The sequence below is a fragment of the Strix uralensis genome, chromosome 6, assembly GCF_047716275.1.
Source record: "Strix uralensis isolate ZFMK-TIS-50842 chromosome 6, bStrUra1, whole genome shotgun sequence".
Classification (NCBI taxonomy): Eukaryota; Metazoa; Chordata; class Aves; order Strigiformes; family Strigidae; genus Strix; species Strix uralensis.
In genome coordinates this window covers 19,201,937-19,220,989 of record NC_133977.1, presented here as the reverse complement: position 1 = coordinate 19,220,989, position 19,053 = coordinate 19,201,937, and the positions used below count along the sequence as shown (strand labels likewise).

General features: G+C 38.7%; 1 protein-coding gene across 6 annotated transcripts in view; it reads right to left on the bottom strand.

The window, feature by feature from the left end:
• The window catches only part of ZNF385B (zinc finger protein 385B), a 172,612-nt gene that overhangs the window by 44,896 nt on the left and 108,663 nt on the right, over nt 1-19,053 (bottom strand). For 5 of the 6 annotated variants that reach the window (XM_074873067.1, XM_074873068.1, XM_074873066.1 and 2 more), the window contains exon 3: nt 13,779-13,909. The exons of the other annotated variant lie outside the window; for it this stretch is intronic. In XM_074873067.1, the coding sequence (XP_074729168.1) occupies nt 13,779-13,909 (131 nt within the window). The remainder of the gene's footprint in view (nt 1-13,778; nt 13,910-19,053) is intronic. 6 annotated transcript variants of the gene reach the window in all.

The window sequence follows — 19,053 nt, the reverse complement described above, 5'->3', positions numbered from 1 at the left end:
CGAAAAGCTTACATTCTCCATGGAATGGGTTTCTGAAACTTGCATCATATTTGCAAGTCCTCAGGTACAACAGCACATTTATATGAGCTGTTACACATTATCATCAGGAATTCAACAATTTCATCCTTGAATTCCCTTATAATTCTTGTTACCAGAAACTCTCCCTGCCCTGTTCTATATCATGGTACCACAGATTCTTCTAGTGCCTTCTGGGAACTGAACCAGACTACTAAGAGACATCAAAGTAGGCATAGGAAGGAGAAAAAAAAATTGAGCAAGTGCATCAGGAGAAGTCCTTCAGTGAAATTAAAGTTCTGGTTATTTTAAAAGATGTCTTTACACATAGCAGACAGTACAAACATCAATTTGTGAACCTCAGAAATAAACTGCACTGATCCTGCCAAGGGGTAAATTCCTGTAAACAGAAAGGTTACATATAATTTCTAAGCCTTTTTTTTAAATGAGGTGACATACATTGCAAGAAAAGCTGCTTTTTGTGATGTTGGAAATCCAGAATATTTGTATTAGTTTTTGCTTGCGTGCAATCTCCAGTTTAAAAGTTTGGATAAGTCCAGATGCTTATCTGAGTTGCAGCTGTCTAGTATCCAGGGCTAAATTGCTAGTTACACATCTGAGTTAGTGATAGTGCACCGATTTACATTTGCCATTTCTACCTAATGACTTAATTTCTAAGCTTTCATTCTCTTCCCGATCTGCTTAGCTATTGAAGCATGCTAAACAAGTGTCAAACATGTTATTGCTACCACTCCAACAAAAATCTACAGCCAAAAGCTCTGTCTTCTTGTAACAGCAGCATAACCTCACATCTGATTAAGGTTTAGAATTGCGACTGGGAATTTATGCCCTCAGCTCAGTTACCTCTCATCATGTAACTTCTGGGTCAAATCTAAAATTGTCTGTTAGACAAGCATTTGTAAACAGAATGGTAAGTGGGTATAAGCGATTTAACTGAGTATGACTTAATCACTAGGCATTAAGAAGCTCATGAAAAAACAGGAAGAGTGGCCCTACGGCATACTGTGTTGTTTTACTCTCATGAAGCAAAACTTTAAACTGTATGTGGAACAAACTGATAACATAATCCAATGTTTCCCTCTGGTAATCAAAGGGAGAAAACAGGGGCATACATAATTTACCAATGCAGGAGCAGCATCTAAATTAAGTTCTGGGATTTTTTTCAAGTGTTGGACAACACTTCTTATTTGTGTGTCATCATTGTGATGACACACAACATGTTTTTCAGCATCCTTCTAGATCACAAGACCTATGTGAACTCCTCCTGTGTTTAAGCTCCACTTGTCAGGAAAGCTGAGCACACTGCCACTGTGGAGAATGACCACATGCTGAAGCTTATCATAAATTCTGTCATATATACACAGTCTCCTACCGTAACTGTACATATTATGATGACTAAAAGAGTAACAGAAATGAATACACATACTCAACAGAGCACATATTTAAAATGCCCAGCATAAAATCAGAAACATTAACATTGTGATACAATAGTTGGCACAGTTGGCCAACACAAACTAGCAAGAATCTGTTCTCTCCACATTTGTGCTGCTTTTGTCCCAACAGGGAACATATTTCTCATTTGGCTAATACTAAGTGTAATTTACTGTTCAAACCAATGCAATGCTGTTATACATTTCCTTGCTTATTCTTCATCATCAGGAACACCTGAGTCAGCTCTACAGATGGAGCTCTACCTGAAAAGAGGTTGTAGCAAGGTGGGTGTCAGTCTCTTTTCCCAGGTAACAAGCGACAGGACAAGAGGAAATGGTTTCAAGTTGCACCAGGGGAGGCTTAGATTGGATATTAGGAACAATTTCTTCACCAGAAGGATTATCAAGCACTGGAACAGGCTGCTCAGGGAAGTGGTTGAGTCACCATCCCTGAAGGTATTTAAAAGATGTGTAGATGTGGTGCTTAGGGACATGGTTTAGTGGTGGACTTAATAGCACTAGGTTAATGATTGGACTCAATGATCTTAAGGATCTTTTCCAACCTAAATGATTCTATGATTCTGTGATGTGCACAACTTCCTTATCTTGGAGGAATGCCATCAATGCTCCCCATGTACCAACCCTCCTTGACTAGCACAGAGCACGTCCCCACAGAGATGTATTTTTGTATGGTGAGCCTGCAGTTCTCTAAACACCATCTCCCCACACCTCCATCTCTATGCTCTTCACATTTGGGGATTTGAAAAAAATAAGCAGATGTAAATGGCCAATAACCAAGCCAGGGGAGGGCTTCTGTCAGATTCCCAGCAGCTGATTCAGAGACTTGTGCAAATGTTCAGATAGAACAGAAAGAATAATTAATTTACAACATTATAGGGTTTTTTACCATAATCCTGTGGTCTAACTGAGGGTTGCTTTAATCACATTTTGTTGTCTAACAGGCTCTCTCAATGTACGCACACGTAGCACATTTGCATAGAGCATGAAATCTGGATCTCATTGAAATCAAACCTAACCTCACTCAGATTGCAATGAACCCATGATTTTACTTTTTGTTTCTCTTTCAAATTCTGAGCAGATGTCTTTCCCCAAGTGCAGAAAGACATAAGCATCCACTAAGAAAGAATCCAGACCCCAGGGACTAATATTTCCCTTCACTTCCACATGGTTCCCAAAATACAGTAACAACGTTGTACTCTGAAGGCATATTTCTCTGAATGCAACTTCTCACTGTGTTTGTGTCTCCCCTTCTTGATCAATTTGGCAGCAAGCTCCAGCTTCCCCAAGGAAAACTGTGACTGTGGTAGTTGTGGTCTCCACACACCACTAACTAGTCAGTTAAATCAGCCTGGAGGCATTTTAAAACAAAACAAAAATCTTGCTGTAATTCACTTGCTAACATATTAGATACTACAGCTATCCATGAAGAGCTGTTGAAATAACAGTGAGTACTTGAAAAACAAAGAAGGAAGGAGACACCTTTGGAGTTTAGACTTCTAAGACATTTTTAGTACAACTAAAAGGGGACCCAGTGCTGGGAACAACCTTTTATGTCTTAATGAGGTGAAATATTAATAAATTCAGCTTTCTAATTTTCCTTTTAGAGATTGAGGTTCAACTAATAGTATTTTTGTAAATTCCACATCATTTCTGTTAACAGAGTTGCAGGGCTGGAGTCCTGGACTTGGGAGACCGGTTTTCTGTCTCTGGCCACTAGCAGTTAGGCTTCCCTCCCTACTTTTTTATGTCCAGTCCTATGGCATAATGCAGAGCCACTTGGTGTGCTATCCTCTTGCATGTTCCCCTTTTAGAGTACAGCTTGCACAGAAAAATGAAAAAGGAGATGATTCTCTCTGAGTGCTTGTATTCACAATCACACAGAATACTGAAAGCAATGCCTGCAGCAATCTACAGATTTGTTTTAGGCCAGAAGGAACCATTACACCTGGTTTCCCAAAAAATTCTTTACACAATTTAATTCATTGGAGAGTTTCATCCCTTTGGATTATGAAGACTGACAATTTGTGGTCAACCAGACCCTAAATTTTGGGAAAAAACCTCAACAGCTTGATTTAAAAGTTTCCAACTAAGTTAATTTACCTCACTGGGGAAGCAATGCTTACCGTGTCTATTATAAACCACTTGATCTAGTTGTCCTTCTCTGTTAAAGGTCACCCTAATCTCAGATGCCTTCTGAATGCGTAGGCACTCATACACTGCAATCAGATCAGCTCTTAACCTTCTCTTTGATAAACCAAGTAAGTTCCTTAAGCCTCTCGCTATGAAAGCCTTGATTCATTTAGTGGGTTTTCTCCTACTCCTTTTCAGATTTTCAATGTCATTGAAACATAGGTACTAAAAGTTAGAACAATATGCTCAAATATACTTTCTCTTTACCTACTTAATGACATCTTTTTTGTTTTAACAAGAAATGCATTCATCTTCTTGCCTCAGCATCAACTTGGGAAGCACAGCCCTAAATCTTTACTGACATGCCCATTTATCCATCTTGTGTGCTAGCACAAGTAATTTCACCATCACACATCCTTCTCTATCTTAAGACGTGTTGTGACCCTGCCTAGGAGAGGGAGCTGGCTGAAATAGCACCAAACTGGGAATCTTATGTCAGAGCAGAGACTGCTTTCAGTAGGATTTTCACTTAGAAAGTCTAATTTGCAAGACTTTGTCAGACCAAGCTCCGGAGGCCAAGGATGAATCTGAGCCTTCTCAGTAGAATTTTGGTTCTCCTAAACCAGTCCAAAATAATGGTTTAGACCAACATAAGAAAAAGAAAAACAATCTACACTGTCTAACTCTAATAAAATCAGGGATTTCCTGATCTTTTGCTCTTCTATCCTCCTCTATCTTTGAAATTCCCTGGCTTAAATCAAGAAACTCTGTATTTAAAAAAAAAAAAAACAAAAAACAGGTAAACAAACTCTAATCTCTTCCTACCCCTCTCTTCTCCCTGTATAACGTGATATGATTAAGCACAGAAATCAAGAAAGAACTGAGAAAACACCTTTTAATTCTTTTTTACTGTTATTTTTTCAGTGCTGGGGATATTTCCTCTGCCCTTCCTTCCCTTCATCCATGGAGATATTTATTGTATGTTAAAAATAATTTCTGGTTTAGAAAACCGTAATTAGGAGAGCCTTAGAAAGAGTGTTCTAAAAATTAAATACCACTGCTGTTTTAGAAATTGTCATGGAAAAGATTATTAGAATTTCATAACTGATTCCTGTAGAAAGACAACGCAAAGAAATAAAGACTTGGTGAGGCAGCACAGCAAAAAAAAACTTCTGAATCTGGTCTCAGTTTCTTATAAGGCTTATTCTCAAGTGAGGATATAAATACATAAAAGGACTGTGTGTGTAATGTGAACACCAACAACATATTTAACCCTTATGGTACAAAAATGTCAACTTTTCTCCGATCTTGTCTGGAGCAGATTTTTGTGGGTGAAATAAAGAAACAGAAAGCTGCTGGAAATGTTTTGGGATAAAAGAAAATTCCCTCCCAAGCAAATGGAGAATGAAGAAAAAAGCAAGTATCTGAGGTTTAATGTTTCTTTATTTATACTAAACTAAACCCCCTTTAAGTAATCAGCAGCTTCTTTTTTAATGCATCCAGATTACTCCTCTACCATAGTACAAGACTTTGTATCTGTAAGATGAATTTTTAGGACCATGACAGACCAAACCTCAGAAAAAGAACAAAGTCAAGCACAAACCCAACAGTTAAACTAATACTCAAGGAATATGACAATTTCCCTTCCCTTTGGGGCTCTGCTGGCTCACAAATGTAACTGTACATGACTCACTTCACCTGAGCGTCATATTATTATAATAAATAAAAGGTCTAAACAACATGTTTACAATGCTTCAAAATAATCTGATGGAAGACGCTATACAACTTCTATTTATGTATTAAGGCTGCTGTTATTCAGAACACTCAGCTGCGTTCAGCTAAACAAAAAACACCACCAAAACCATCTTGCCTCCAGATCCAACAAAAAATAAAAACATACTACAGTTTGAGACTTGCTGAAACTGAAACCAGTAACATACTCTGAGAGCAAAGCTATTCTTGTTACACTACCTATTACCATCTGACATTAAAATAATATGAACAAGTAAAATAATATGAAGAATTACCTTTCGGTAGAATCCTGCCAAAAGACTCAAGCCTAGGAGTTAGTAGTCAGAAAAGCAGCTTAGATAACATGTGGGATAAACAAGATTCCTGATTTTTGCTTTCATCTTTGAGATGGTCCTTTTCTTCTTAAGGGTCTGCTCTAAGTTTTGATGACAATTTTCCTGCTCCCAGCCTGGTCCAGAACATCAACAACACAAAGATGAATGGTATCTCATTATGTATATTTGAATTTCCTCTACAGTTCTGAACTGTGCAAGGAGTTGCTAGGGACAAATTCATGGCCTTGGTTAATTCTGTGAACAGGAGAGAATAAAGACACAAGAAGCCTAGTCTTCTGAAATGAATTAATATAATTATCTTTCACATACCAAAAAAAAATATCTAAAAAGAGGATAAATTATATCTGTATATATACATTTGAATATAAATATATAAAACAGCTAAATATGAGAAGCAAATCAGAACCAAGAATTTCATAAATATGTTAGCTGACAGCTGTCACCTACTCTTTACAGTAAGTAAGGAATAATATGCTTCCTTCATTTAAAAATCAGTAATGATGTTTCTGTCTTAGGTTTGGGTTTTTTTGACCAGTACCTCACCCTACACAAACAGCCTTTAAAATGGTTTTGATTAAAAAGAGCTGTATTTAGATATGAATCTTTAAAGGAACATTCCATTTCTAATTAAACCTGTTGTGAAACTTAATGTAGTATCAAAGTCTGCTGGTTGGGTTGGGGTTTTTTTTGGTGGGTTTTTTTTCTTTCAATCTAAGTAAATGAGACACAAAGCAAGGTAGAAACTTGTCTCTTCTAACAAATACATGAGCAAGAAATGTGATCTTCTTTCCCTAGTGTTAACCTGGGGAAGCAGCTGAAGTTCGTGGTATCTCTACTGTGAGACCAGACAGATTGAATACAGAGAAGACCAGTTTGAAAGGCACAGATTTCAAACCAGCCTTGCTCTGGTAGTTGAAATGAGCTGGTCAGAGGTTCAAACCTGTTCTCACTGGTTTTCAGGTATGCTAAAGAAAGACAGGTTTCACACCATGACTTTAAATTGCCATACAGTACTTTTAAGTTGTCATAAAATTGACTGTATCTAGATTAAAAGACCAGTAGCTATACTCAAATTCAGAAAGAAAGAGTACAATAAAAATTAATTCTTAGATACATGCTTGTAATTCATTCATTAGTAATTATCGTAGCAGTTCTTAGTTCCTCACCGAACAATGTGAGGGAGGGAAGGAAAGCCAGACATGTACAGCCAGGATGCTGCAAAAGCAGCCATTTCTGTATTCATCAGACACATGGAGAATTAGATTTATCTAAAGGTGCTCTAGAATGTTGCTTAGGACAAGACTTATAATTAGAAACTAGCAAAACCTTTATAAGCACAATGGTGTAACACACATACCTTGTTTGTCTTAAACTACAATTTTGTGACTGCTTGCTTTGAGGGGAGACATTTTCCTCACAGTATTTGCAAAACATCCTTCAGTCATCTAGTCTAAAAATATTTACAGCTAACAACCCTCTCCCTTTAACCAGCTTCCTTATGTCATGAACATACTACTAACTTGCGAAGAAAGCAATTCAATGAAGATAAAGGCTTCTTAGCTTTTCCCTATGCTGACCAGTAAAAGAAATAAATACTGCTGAAGTGCTGGAGGCACTAACTTCAAGCTTTCTGTAAAGACAGAAACACATAGCCAAGGAACAGATTTTCTGGAAGACTCAGCAAATGGTAGGATTTGTATGCAGAAACTGTATTTCTTTAAAGAATTAGGCTTCTGACCTAATTACTTGTATGCACAGTAATGGATGTATTGCAGCAATTAGGACCTATTTTTCAGAAAACACACTGTGGATGCCGAGCTCCTGTGAAGCGGTAGGGAAAGGCTACAGCACCTGGTGACTTCTGTTTCTCACCAGTGAGTGTCAGTGCACTTTCTCCTTAGAGACAGGGTTTCCTATCTGGCTGCTGATCTGGGAACTGAGTGGAGGAAGCTCATCCATTCAATTCCTGTTAGAGAAAATACAAAGCAACATGAAACTTTAAACAATAATTAACATTTGAAGAGATTCTCCCTTAAAGCCCGTCTGTATTATTTTAAGTAAGATTTTTTCCTGAGAATAATATGTATTAAAGACTAGAAACAAGGCAGAAAAGTACTTATTTAGGCTCACCAATTTAACAGAGTTGCTCTTTGAAGAGACTCCTGACAGGAACTAAGGAACCTGCATCTTTATGTTAAAATACCACAAACAATAAAAGCTTCAGACTGATTGACAACTCCCTGCTTTTGGCAGCAATTTTTTTTTTCCATATCTAATTCTGTATCTCACCAGGTGTTTGCTTCAAGCTCAATCTTTTTTGAAAGTTTCAGCTGAAATGGCTCAAGTATTTTGTGGGAAAAATATACCACCTTAAATAAGCATTTTTCAGGGCTTCCAAAGGTTGAGAAGAATTTTTCCAAAAACTGCTACCACAGTTGAAAGAGGTCTCTGCTGGTTTGCATCAAAGCCACAGAAAGACAAGGAGGAATTCCTGGCTTGGTACAAAAAGCCTAAGGACACAAAGAAAAAGGACTATAGGAAACTGAAAAGAGGCAGACGTGGAGGGTTATAAAGGGGCTTTGCAGCCAAGTACTGTGAGAGGAGAGAGTCAGAGGAGAAAGTAAAGACTAGCCACAGAGCAGAAGTCTGTGTTGCCAGAATTTGGGCTTTATTATGTGGTTCCTGAACCTCTGTTTTTCCTCACCTCTAAGTATCTGCGAAAACACCTATTATTCTCTTTTATTCCCTTTATGAAAGGTAACAGGCAGATTCCTCATGTTGTGGTTTGAATGATTCTGGCTATGACTTGGAAAACACAAACTGTTATATCCGTAATAATTAAAAACGAAATAGGAATGTTTTTAAGAGCTTGACACAGGAATAGAAAGCAAACCTGAAGTGTCTTTTGCCTGCATGACTCTAAAAAAGGATATAAAATGTCTCTAAGAAAGAAATCTTGCCATTACTTGATTAAAAAACAACCAACAAAAAAACCCAAACAAAATACCCAGCTACCCCAAAAAACACCTCTCCTTTTAAGTTAATTGCTTAAATTTCCTTTCTGTGCTGTTAATGAATGTAAAGTATAGCTCTTACAAAACTTCACCTGCTCTCTGGAGCAGAGTGTTTCAGAGACAGAGGAGCAGAGCAGGCCACTTTCCTCCAGCACTTAACAAAAGGGAAAGGGGAAATCAGAGCACATGGACAGGCTACTTAAAGAGGACCGTAGATAACGGGTTGGCAACATCCAGTTGGCTGCATCTGTAATTTGCTCCTCCTATATACAATCCTGAGCTCCAGAGCGTACTTTGGCACTGTAGCAGGGCGTTAAGTGGCTGAATTCAGACCCTGCTAAGGAAAGAGAAAGCTCCTGAGCCACAGAGCCATGCCAAATGCAGAAGAGGCACTTGGCGCAGAAGGGCGAGTGAAGCCGGTGGTATGAGTGCCCTGCACTCTTATCTGCAGACCTCTGCTTCTGCCTTGGCTGATTACTGGGCCCTTCAAATGAGAAATAGATAGGTAGCAAATAAAAATGAGGGACATAATTGAAAATGCAGAAGAGGAAAGAGCAAATTAGTCCCTCCCAGTAGTTGTCTTGGGGGTAGGCCAGGGATACTTAGTACAGGCAGGGCTATTGCTGGAGAAGAGACAGAGATTTCTAAGTTACCAGTCAGCTTGTCTTTCCCTTCCTGTAGCCCATTCCAGCTGGCTCACCTTCACTGGCAGATGTAAAATACTTCTGGTCCACTTTGCAAGGGGACTGAGGGAACTCTAATATAAAGAATCAGCATAAACCTACTCGAAGAGAAATAGACACTAAAGCAGTAAGTAGGCCACATTAACCCATGTGTCCTCTAAAATATGAAGGTATGAACCAGCATTTAGAAACCAATCATGGGCTAGTTAGATGGAAAACATTTCACTAACGTGAAAGCTACAAGAGATGCTATAATCTTTGATTACCCCTGAGGCCCTAACAAACTCAGAAGGAAGCATATGAATTGCTGATTATTTTCTATGATGATAGAATCTTTCTCAGATTCTGCTGATACTGCTTTTGTGCAGACTGATCAGTCCCTGGCTGTACCACTTCAACTAAATTTGAATCATGCAGTGCTGCTCTCACTTCAGGACAAGGTAGGACATGTTGGAGTTTTGAGATTTTTTTTTCTGGGGAGTATACATCCTTTATAGGGAGATGCATTAAGTTTGACTCACAAGATAAATCCTGGCCTTCAGCCACTTTAGCACATGCATCATGATAACCTTCCATGATGTGATGAACACAAAGCATCCTTTTTTCATTCAGTACACAAGATGGGTGACATGAGACAAAGAATCAGGGAGGTGTAGAGAAAGACTGGTACAGAAGGTGAAGCTGTGTGGTAGAAGCCAGGGAGTATAAAATTCAAGATTACATTATAATAAACACACAATGAGGACCACAGTAATCTTAGCTTTGATTTCCACTGACTTTATGCACTTGACTTTGAAGTCTTAGAGATATTTAAACATAATCAATATGCAAGATGTTGCATGTTAAGGAATCATTAGTCATTTTGGTGTGCTAAATCCAGCTCTGCTTAAACAATACCATTTTGTACAGCATCCGTTCCAAATTGGAGGTACGGATTTGGGAAGTTCCTATAACGTTGTCTCCAATTCTGCTATAGACAAGAACATTTTAAGTAATACCAGCCAAGAATTTGATTCAAGCTATGTGTTTCAGACAGAGGGGTATGAGTAACCGAGCAAGAGCTTTCAGAACTTGATGCCAGGACAAACATGATGTCACCTTTGGATCCACTGATGCAGCGCTTCTGAGAGAGGGTTTGTCTTTCTGTGCAGCAATTCAGGTTCAGGCTGTGACAGTCTGATCATGCCTGTCCTGTTCTGACCAAACTATTTGCCAGTGCTGGGAAAAGACCAGGAAAGAAGAGAGCACCTATTCTGCAATACCTCTGTGTTTGGAATCCTTCATTCTGCCCTTAGAAGATCCCTTTCTGGCTGATCTGTTGAAACAAAAAGGCATCCTTACTGAGGAATAAAGGCATGTATCCAAGGAGTTAGTGCAATCATTCCCCAATTAATTTTGCCTTTATAATAATAAGCAAGTTCTAAGGAACAAAGACATTTAATCACAGTGTGAATCAGTAAGTACTATACACATGTGCATAGCATTTTTAGTACTAACATTTTTAGAGGAAACAGAGGGGAGGCATTTTAAACTAAATCACACAATTCCATCAAGAAAAGAAGATATACTTGGGGTAGGCATTTCTTTTAAAAAAATCAGGGCCTGCTCAGTGCTTCATTTGGAAGTACCCCATGTGGAGAGAAGCAAGTGATCAGAACACTTTCACAAATGAAATGGGAACACTGATATTTCATCTGGAGCATCACAGATGTTTTCAGAATTGAAAATGTCAAAGTTAACTGTGGAAGAAAGGGTTTACCCCAGATTTTCAATATATTTCCATAAATAAGAGAAGTTCTTTTGGAAACACTGTAGGGGGTGTTCCTTTAAACATGTTTGTAGTTAATATATTTTACCTTGTTTTTCCTGCCCTGGTAGTTACTGTATCAAGCTCCTAAGCAAAAACTTTTCTTTTTTCAGGCCACTAGGCCACTGAAATTAACTTACAAACCACCTCCTGGCAAGGTTTAGAAGTATGTTTCTGTATCTGACTGCTATTGAAAATGAACAGGTGGATCCAAAGAAGTTTTCTTTTGAGACCACATTTCTTTTTGCCACCTTCAGTGAACACTTGCAAGCACGAACAGCGGCCCTGGCACGTGCTGCAGGGTCTCCTCAGTCCTACTGAAGGCAAAGAGATTGAGTGTTGTACACTAGAGGTTTCACTGCCTACAATCCTTGTCAAGTCCTCTTGTGTGTGAAGTGCACAGATTTCCTGGTTGATCCATAAGGCAAAAGATGGCTTTTTTGGTGGTAAGGGACAAAAAAAGCTTTTCCAATATTCTGTTTCTGCGGAAGATGAAAAATTAAGGCACTCTGGATGACACATACATTATGGGTCAACTGGATTTAGCTTATACTCACTCGAACTTTTCTGGAAAAAGGCTTTTTTACAAACTTTTACATACACGCCCCCCCACTTTATAGTGAAAAACAAAAAAAAAGATTGTATATACACAAACATAGAAATCTACATTTGCAAAGATTGTGCTAAGTTAGAAAGAAAGGAAATGCATGACAGCTGGCATTCACTGTGCCTGTCAGTAGATAACCATGAATGATTTAGTTTTCCAATGAGCTTTAAAGTCCATTGTAAAAGACCGTTAGGGAAAATCAATACCTGCAAGATAAATGGCAAAGTCTGTGAATTAGAAATAGAGTAGTACTGAGCCACGGTTCCTCAAAAAAGAGAGTTTAAACATGTGATGTCTGTGGAGCATAGCAGCATGATTTTATACAATTATCAAGAATTCCAAGGGAGGAAGTAGACATTCAGTCGACAATATCTGCCGATTACCCCAGGCCTCTTCTTTTTAATAAAACCCATAGAAGTTTGGAGAGGAATGACAAGTGTGAAGGATAAACGCTCCAGGAATTAGGCAAATGGTATGTAACCCAGATAAATGTAAGCTAGTGTACATAGGCAAAACCAGTCTAACTATCCAAATTAATCTGTCTCTAGAGGCTACTGCAACTCAGAAATTCAATAATAACACCAGTAAGCAAGTAATGTTGGTTGACTCTACAACTACAGAATCCCTAAAGAAAAGGTTCGCCAAGTCTTTATGTCTTTATGTTCTGTGAAAAAGCTCACCTATAAAACCAGTGCAACTGGAAAGCAGACAAATCAGTAACAAATAAAATTCTTGAATGTATTAGAAAGAGGATGGAAAATGCACACCATGCCTAGAAGGTGAGAATGACATACTGCTTTCTTAAAATTGTATTGAGTTTTGGTCCTGCACTTTAAACACACCTGGATTTTTTTTAACCTTTTATCTCTTTGTACACATGCACACGTGCGTATCCCCCCAATCTATACACATACACATCACCACATCTCCCTCATAAATGCACGTTTCACATATACATTTTGCAATGATTTAGTAATATTTGCTACTGTTTATAATATGTGTTGAGCTGCTGACATTTGAAAGAAACTGGCTAATACGTTACCTCATAACCATCCCACAGCACCTCGTGCTGTAGCACAGGTCTGTCAGCAAGATGTATTTGCAATTCATGAAGAAAAAAATATCCTCCTGCTCTTTTAACTTCAGACAGAAGGTGAGTTTGCAAAAGGAAACACTTGGCAGTGGTTCAGCTGATCACTGTCTGGCGACGGTAACACTGCTTTCCTTTCCATCCCCCCCGCAATTACAGTGACAAGTACGATGCTGTACAGTTCAGGCAACGGTCACGTACGAACAGATCGTACTCGCTGACTTGGCAGAAATGACCCAGAGCAATTTCTTTCCTGTTGCTATTAGCTTACTATTTGGCGACTCGTTCCATGCTGAATTACCTCCACACATGGAAACCTGAGTGGCAACATGCAAAATATTGGTTTTGGTGTACTTAATGCATTTAAGATAATAATTAATTAAACAAATGATGAAGTCTGATAGCAAAACAGCATTTTGATAACATTCAGAACCATTTTATGAGCTGTTAAAGAAGCGGGAGCTACAGAAAAGAGTGGGTTTGTTATTGCTGCTCTGATAAACATGGAGAAGTATAGAAGCATTGAGCATTATTTTGTCAATAACTTTTTTTTGCAAAAATCCAAGATGCTTTACTATAAACTAAAAATAGCAGATTCACATTTTTCACATTGGCTGGCTGCTCAATCTTAGACTTTATTGTTATTATACAGAATTAACAAGATCCTCCAGTTGCTTCACTTAGCTTAGTAAGATTGCTGGGTACCAGTCTAAGCCTTTCACACAAGGCAACAGCAACCACCACAGCACAGACAAAAAGGGTTCTCTAGAATTGTGTCAGCGATGCACTTTTTTAAGGCAGCTTCAACTGCGGATATTAGAACTGGCTTGCAAAGCATACACTGAAACTAAATGTGGAAACACCTTTACTTACTGTGTTAAAATTTGGGAAGAATCCAACAGCAGAACTGCTGTCCACAGGGAAGGACATAAAGGGTTTGATATCCAGGGAAGGCTGCATCATCAAGGTAGGTGTGCGCACAAGGGTGGGAAGTGTAGTAGCGCCTGCCAAGAGCAAACAAAACCAGGAATTCATAGTATTCTCCTTTCCACATCACACATAGTATAGCTGACACAACCGCCAAGAAAAAATAATACAGAGGGGTAATAAAGTGGCTCTGTAGGAGTTAATATCATTAAAAGAAACCTATTTTCACACACTGCAGATGAGGCAGAGCACTTCCCTATGGCCATGGATACTCACACACTAAAGAGGAGACATATGGTATATAAATCACACTGGCAGGTAGAATAAATCCTTTCTAAAGCTGAAAAATTCTTCTGTGCCAAAAAGGCCAGGATGGGCACGCATGAAAGTCAGATGTTTTGCAATTCATGGTTGCCTATTAGATCAGCTAGCACAGACAATACCACAAGATGAAATCCAGAGGTTTGTTTCCAAATAGTGAGCTGCATGTTATTTTTTCCTCTTCTGACAGTAACTATCAGGTGCTGCACAAACACCATTTCACCTAACATGTAAAAAAATGCCTTCCGTTTTACAGCGCAAGGCAAATGTTAGAAGACCAACAACAATTAAATAATCAGCTAACACATAAACAAACACAACTCCTTATATACAATGCAAACTTTCATTTCCTTAATTGGAGCCCAGATCTTTCCCTCCAAACAAGAGCTTTCTAGAAGCCTGCATACTGACATTCTTTCTGTATACCACTTGAGAATCATTCCCCAGAAAGACCCCGAAGGAATGGGAAGGCACAGATGTCCAAATATTCATTTTTAACTAGCTATCTGCCCTATTCACACAATAGTGTGCCTAGTACACAGCCTCCAGCTACGCCTGTGGGAGTGTTTTTTTCCTGAAATCATACAAAATAGATTTCAAATAAAATTTCCCTCATTGAAATAAAAAAAAAACAAAATGAAAAAAAAAAATCTCAGTTTCTTCTTTCTGGGTTGAATAAATAATTCAACACTGACTGGAGCAGGCACTGGAACACAAGTGTCCCACACCTCTAAAGGAGGGTGAGTCACTCTCTGTCTCTCCTACCTCTGCCAGAATTTCTCCATAATTACCTCCTTCTCCCACTCACCCATGGCCAGCACATCAGCTAGGAGCATAACAGTCCTCTTGGGAGTTTCTCTGGTCTCAAGCAGAGCTTCACACAATACCTAAGCTTTTTCTCATAGAAGTTATCTGACCATTTAAAATGTAGTCAGGAAGGGGGTGGGGGGGAAGGAGAAAAGTAAACAAGCAATTTTCCCTCTCTTCTCCCATAAAATCATATCATTTGCATCTATTTGCAAGATGCCAGGCAATGCATATGGGCTGCCTGAGTACCAGTCTTCCATTAAGGGATCTCCCTTTCTCCCTGTTAAGGACATGCAAAATTTAAGACAGAGTAGAATTTTTCCTCCTTTTCATCTCATCATCCTGCCTCCACAGACACAATTTCAAACCCATCTTATGCTATCCAAGAGGAAAGCCGAGTTCAGAAGCCAGATGGGGCTGCATGGATTTTTTTGGACGACCAACCACTTACAACTAGCCCTGAGCTCAAATTTTGTAGATGCTGGAGAGACAGTCATTTTGATCACAGCTGCAGCACAGTAAACATTATATTATGGTCTAGAAGATGAATAGCAGGCTATAATGTATTCTTTGTTTCTCCTATAGGAAAAGTGTGATGATTGCACAAAGATGGGTCATTGACAACTATGGAGAGAGATCTGTTGAACACTATCCCAACTGAGCTGCACAACTTGAAAGAAAAAATGTGCTTGAGACACTTTCCCAGAATATTTTCTCCCTTCTCCTACCCCAATACTTTCATAAATTTAAGGTTTATTTCTGCATAAGCCCATGAAACTCACTGACAGTTGTGCTTAATTAACTGTAAGTCAAAGCTTATTCAAGTGGAGTCACAAACGTCAAAAAGCTAAAGGCTAACATGCCTATAGTTTCTTCTTCATATCCATAACGAAGAAAATGCATCAATAGGAAAGCAGCGTGTCAGAGGATTTATCCAAAGAAAATATCTTCAACTGCAAAAATGATTATTTCTACTAGCTGGTTCTGAAACAGTAGATTTACATAATTTGGATTTCAGAGTTGTATTCAAACAGCAGCTATCTTGTATTCAATTACCTAAAGCCCATAAAGTGCCATCATCAATCTAACTTCTACAAGTTTCTCTTTGAAGTTCATAAGCAATTATAGATCCATGAAGTTAAAAAAGATGTCCTCTCTTTACATATACATACTTCAATGAAGCTATGCTTACATATTTTAACTAAATTTTACAGAAAAAAAAATAGAATAGAGTTAAATTGTGACTGACATTTAAAAACAAAGTTAAGCTAGCTTTCTGATGCTGTCTTTAACCAAGGTATTGAAAAAATTTGGCAGGAAAGTTTTAAAAATTAAAAAACAATTAGCACCCTCCTGCAAACAATGCAATCTTCTTTGTACTCGTTGGCTGAGTACAGATCAATTCATGCAACAAAGACATCTGAAGTCTGCCTACAGTTTTGCCGTCCAAGGTGTTTCTGCTGCCAGAGTAATATATGACCAGTAGACTCGGATACATTCGGAGCCCGTACAGAATAAAAAACATACACACCTACCAGACCGATCAATGGAGGCATTAATAAGAAAAAATTTGTTCACTTTTGTTCACCAGTTTACTACTTCAACTATTGCAAATCAAATACCAGTGAAGCCGTTTGACTGAAGTTCGATTTTCAGACCCACCTTTGAAAGTCTCTGGAATAATGATCAGCTAAAGAGGACCTAAACTACAGGTAGAACCACTTCAGAACAAAATCATTAAATCAAACAGAACAGGGCCAGTTTTGCACTAGCATTGTTCCCAATGGTCAAATAGAGTCTCACCACCACTCCACCACATCTGTATGCAGACCTGAGCTAAGCAGGAATACTGGCACAAGAATGATGTAGCTGACAAGCTTCATTATCTTCATAAATTTAACAGATGTTTACCATTTCATTAGCATTTTAATGATAAAGACAACTTACCATGTCAAACACAGATTGTTTTAAACTACTTGTAAATCTTTAGCATAAATATAACTGACCTTTCTTGTAAATTCATTTGCTCATTTCAGCTTCATAATTTTTAAACAGTGCTTTACCTTTGTAACTTCAATTTTGACTCCCATGGCATGGGAGATGTATGTACTGGAGATACAAGCTGCAGTCAGACTTTGCCAAAAGGCACTAATCCTCACTGGTCCCTTTTACCCTTGTCTAAGAGGAGGAAAAGAGGTTTTCATCTGAGCAGATGATCCAAAATGTCTCATTTTATTAAAAGCTTTTCTTCCTCCTACACATATTTATCTGAAAAACAAGTCCCTGTGTAATAGGCGCTGCTCCCCTTTAGCCACATACAGATGTGGCTTCACACACACTGCAACACACTGGGATGCTGATGTTTTTGTAAAAGTTGAAACGTTGTAATCTTTACTCAAATTTGATCCGTCTCTAACAAAAAAGGCATGTAATGAATAGATTAAGCAGTGAAAGTGGTATCTTGGGGGAGTAACTAGAGAGTCTTGCACTGGTCACTCCTATGGCAAGATGAGTCTCAGGGGCCAGTGAGACAGCCTTCAGCCAGGCGCCAGAAAGGGGGCAGATGACACCAACAACCCCCTGCAGCTCTTTTGTGGCTTCACAGAAAAACTGCAGAAGCCAAGACTGGCAAGATCGCAGTTTTGGCAGAAGCAAATCACAGTTAACTTTGGCCATGGTTAACAGTCACTGCTCATCTTTTTCAAGTAAGAGCTGTGTCAAGTTCAGGTCTAAGCACACAGTTTCTCCCTTTGTACCTCCTGAAAACTATTTGTGAAAGTATTACTTTACAATTTTCTCCCTAAGTGCTTTTCTTTATCACTGACAAACACAAAAATAAAAGGTGTAATGTCTGCACGTTAATTCCTCTGATTTGGGTCAGTATTAGACCATTACATGAAAAACCCAATTCCATCACAGAACTTACTCATCTAAAAGGCATTTTGTGAACAATTTCAAGCATACTTGAAGAAATTAATTACTTTCCAGACTTGAAAGCATGCTCTTCCGAAGTCTTCATTAAAGGCAACTATAGAGAAATCTAAAGCCATGCTCAAGTGTCTCCCCTTTTTCTATTACCTGAAGATATATTACTACAATGTGTTAATCCTCTGATGCAAGGAGGCAGTCCACACTCAGAACAAGAGCAGTGCAAGAGTAACTTAAGTGCTATCAGGACTTAATAGAAGTATGAAGTTGACTAATTTCTGTGAACTGGACAATCTACATCCACCTCAGATTGCATGTGGCTGCCTTTGTTTTAATTTGTGCCATGAACAGTACTTGGGAAAACTTCAAAGGGACTTCGTTTGAGTTATTCACACCCACCAACACTTATGAGCATTACACTGTGAGTTTTCAGTTTATGGACAGGCTACACTGGCTTTTTCATCTCTGAAAATGGTCACATAATTCAGCTATGAACAACCTCTACTTTCTACAGCAGTATTGAGTAGTCTCATCTGGCCAGGGCACAGCAGCAGTATAACTGATAGGATGGGTCAGTACTGGGCTTTCTCTTCCCCTGACCTTTTCAGTGCAGTGTTTTTCAGACACTGTTTAACCCAACAGTATCCCTTCAAAGGTGGATGGAACGTTGTTCCTTTCGTTTTGCCCACATTGACTGAATTCGTTATGGACTGCAACCACACTATGCACAGCCAGCCCGCCTTTAGACTTCACACTGTCATCTTCATTTACAGTGTTTTCCTTCAGAGCTCCAGAGGAGAGACCAGGCAGGACATATTTGAAACAGCTCCGTGGAAGGATTCTGAGATAATTCTGCATGTGTTCATCTATGAGCTTTTTCTGGGACCCTACAGTTTCAGTACAGTTTATTAAGTTGTCAGTGGAAATTCTGAACACTGTCAGAAATATTTACTTCAGCATGTGGCTCAAAAAACAGTTTTAGAAACAGGTTAGAGCCAGAGGTAGTGCCTAGGTTTTCATATTGAATAAAAATCTCTTCAGCTCTATCACCTATGCCTTGCCAAAAATGAAAAAAAAACCCTAAACCCACCACCACCACAAAAACCCCAACTTGCACAAGACACTTTCTTATAGGCAGCTTTATGGGAAGATTGGCACAATGAAA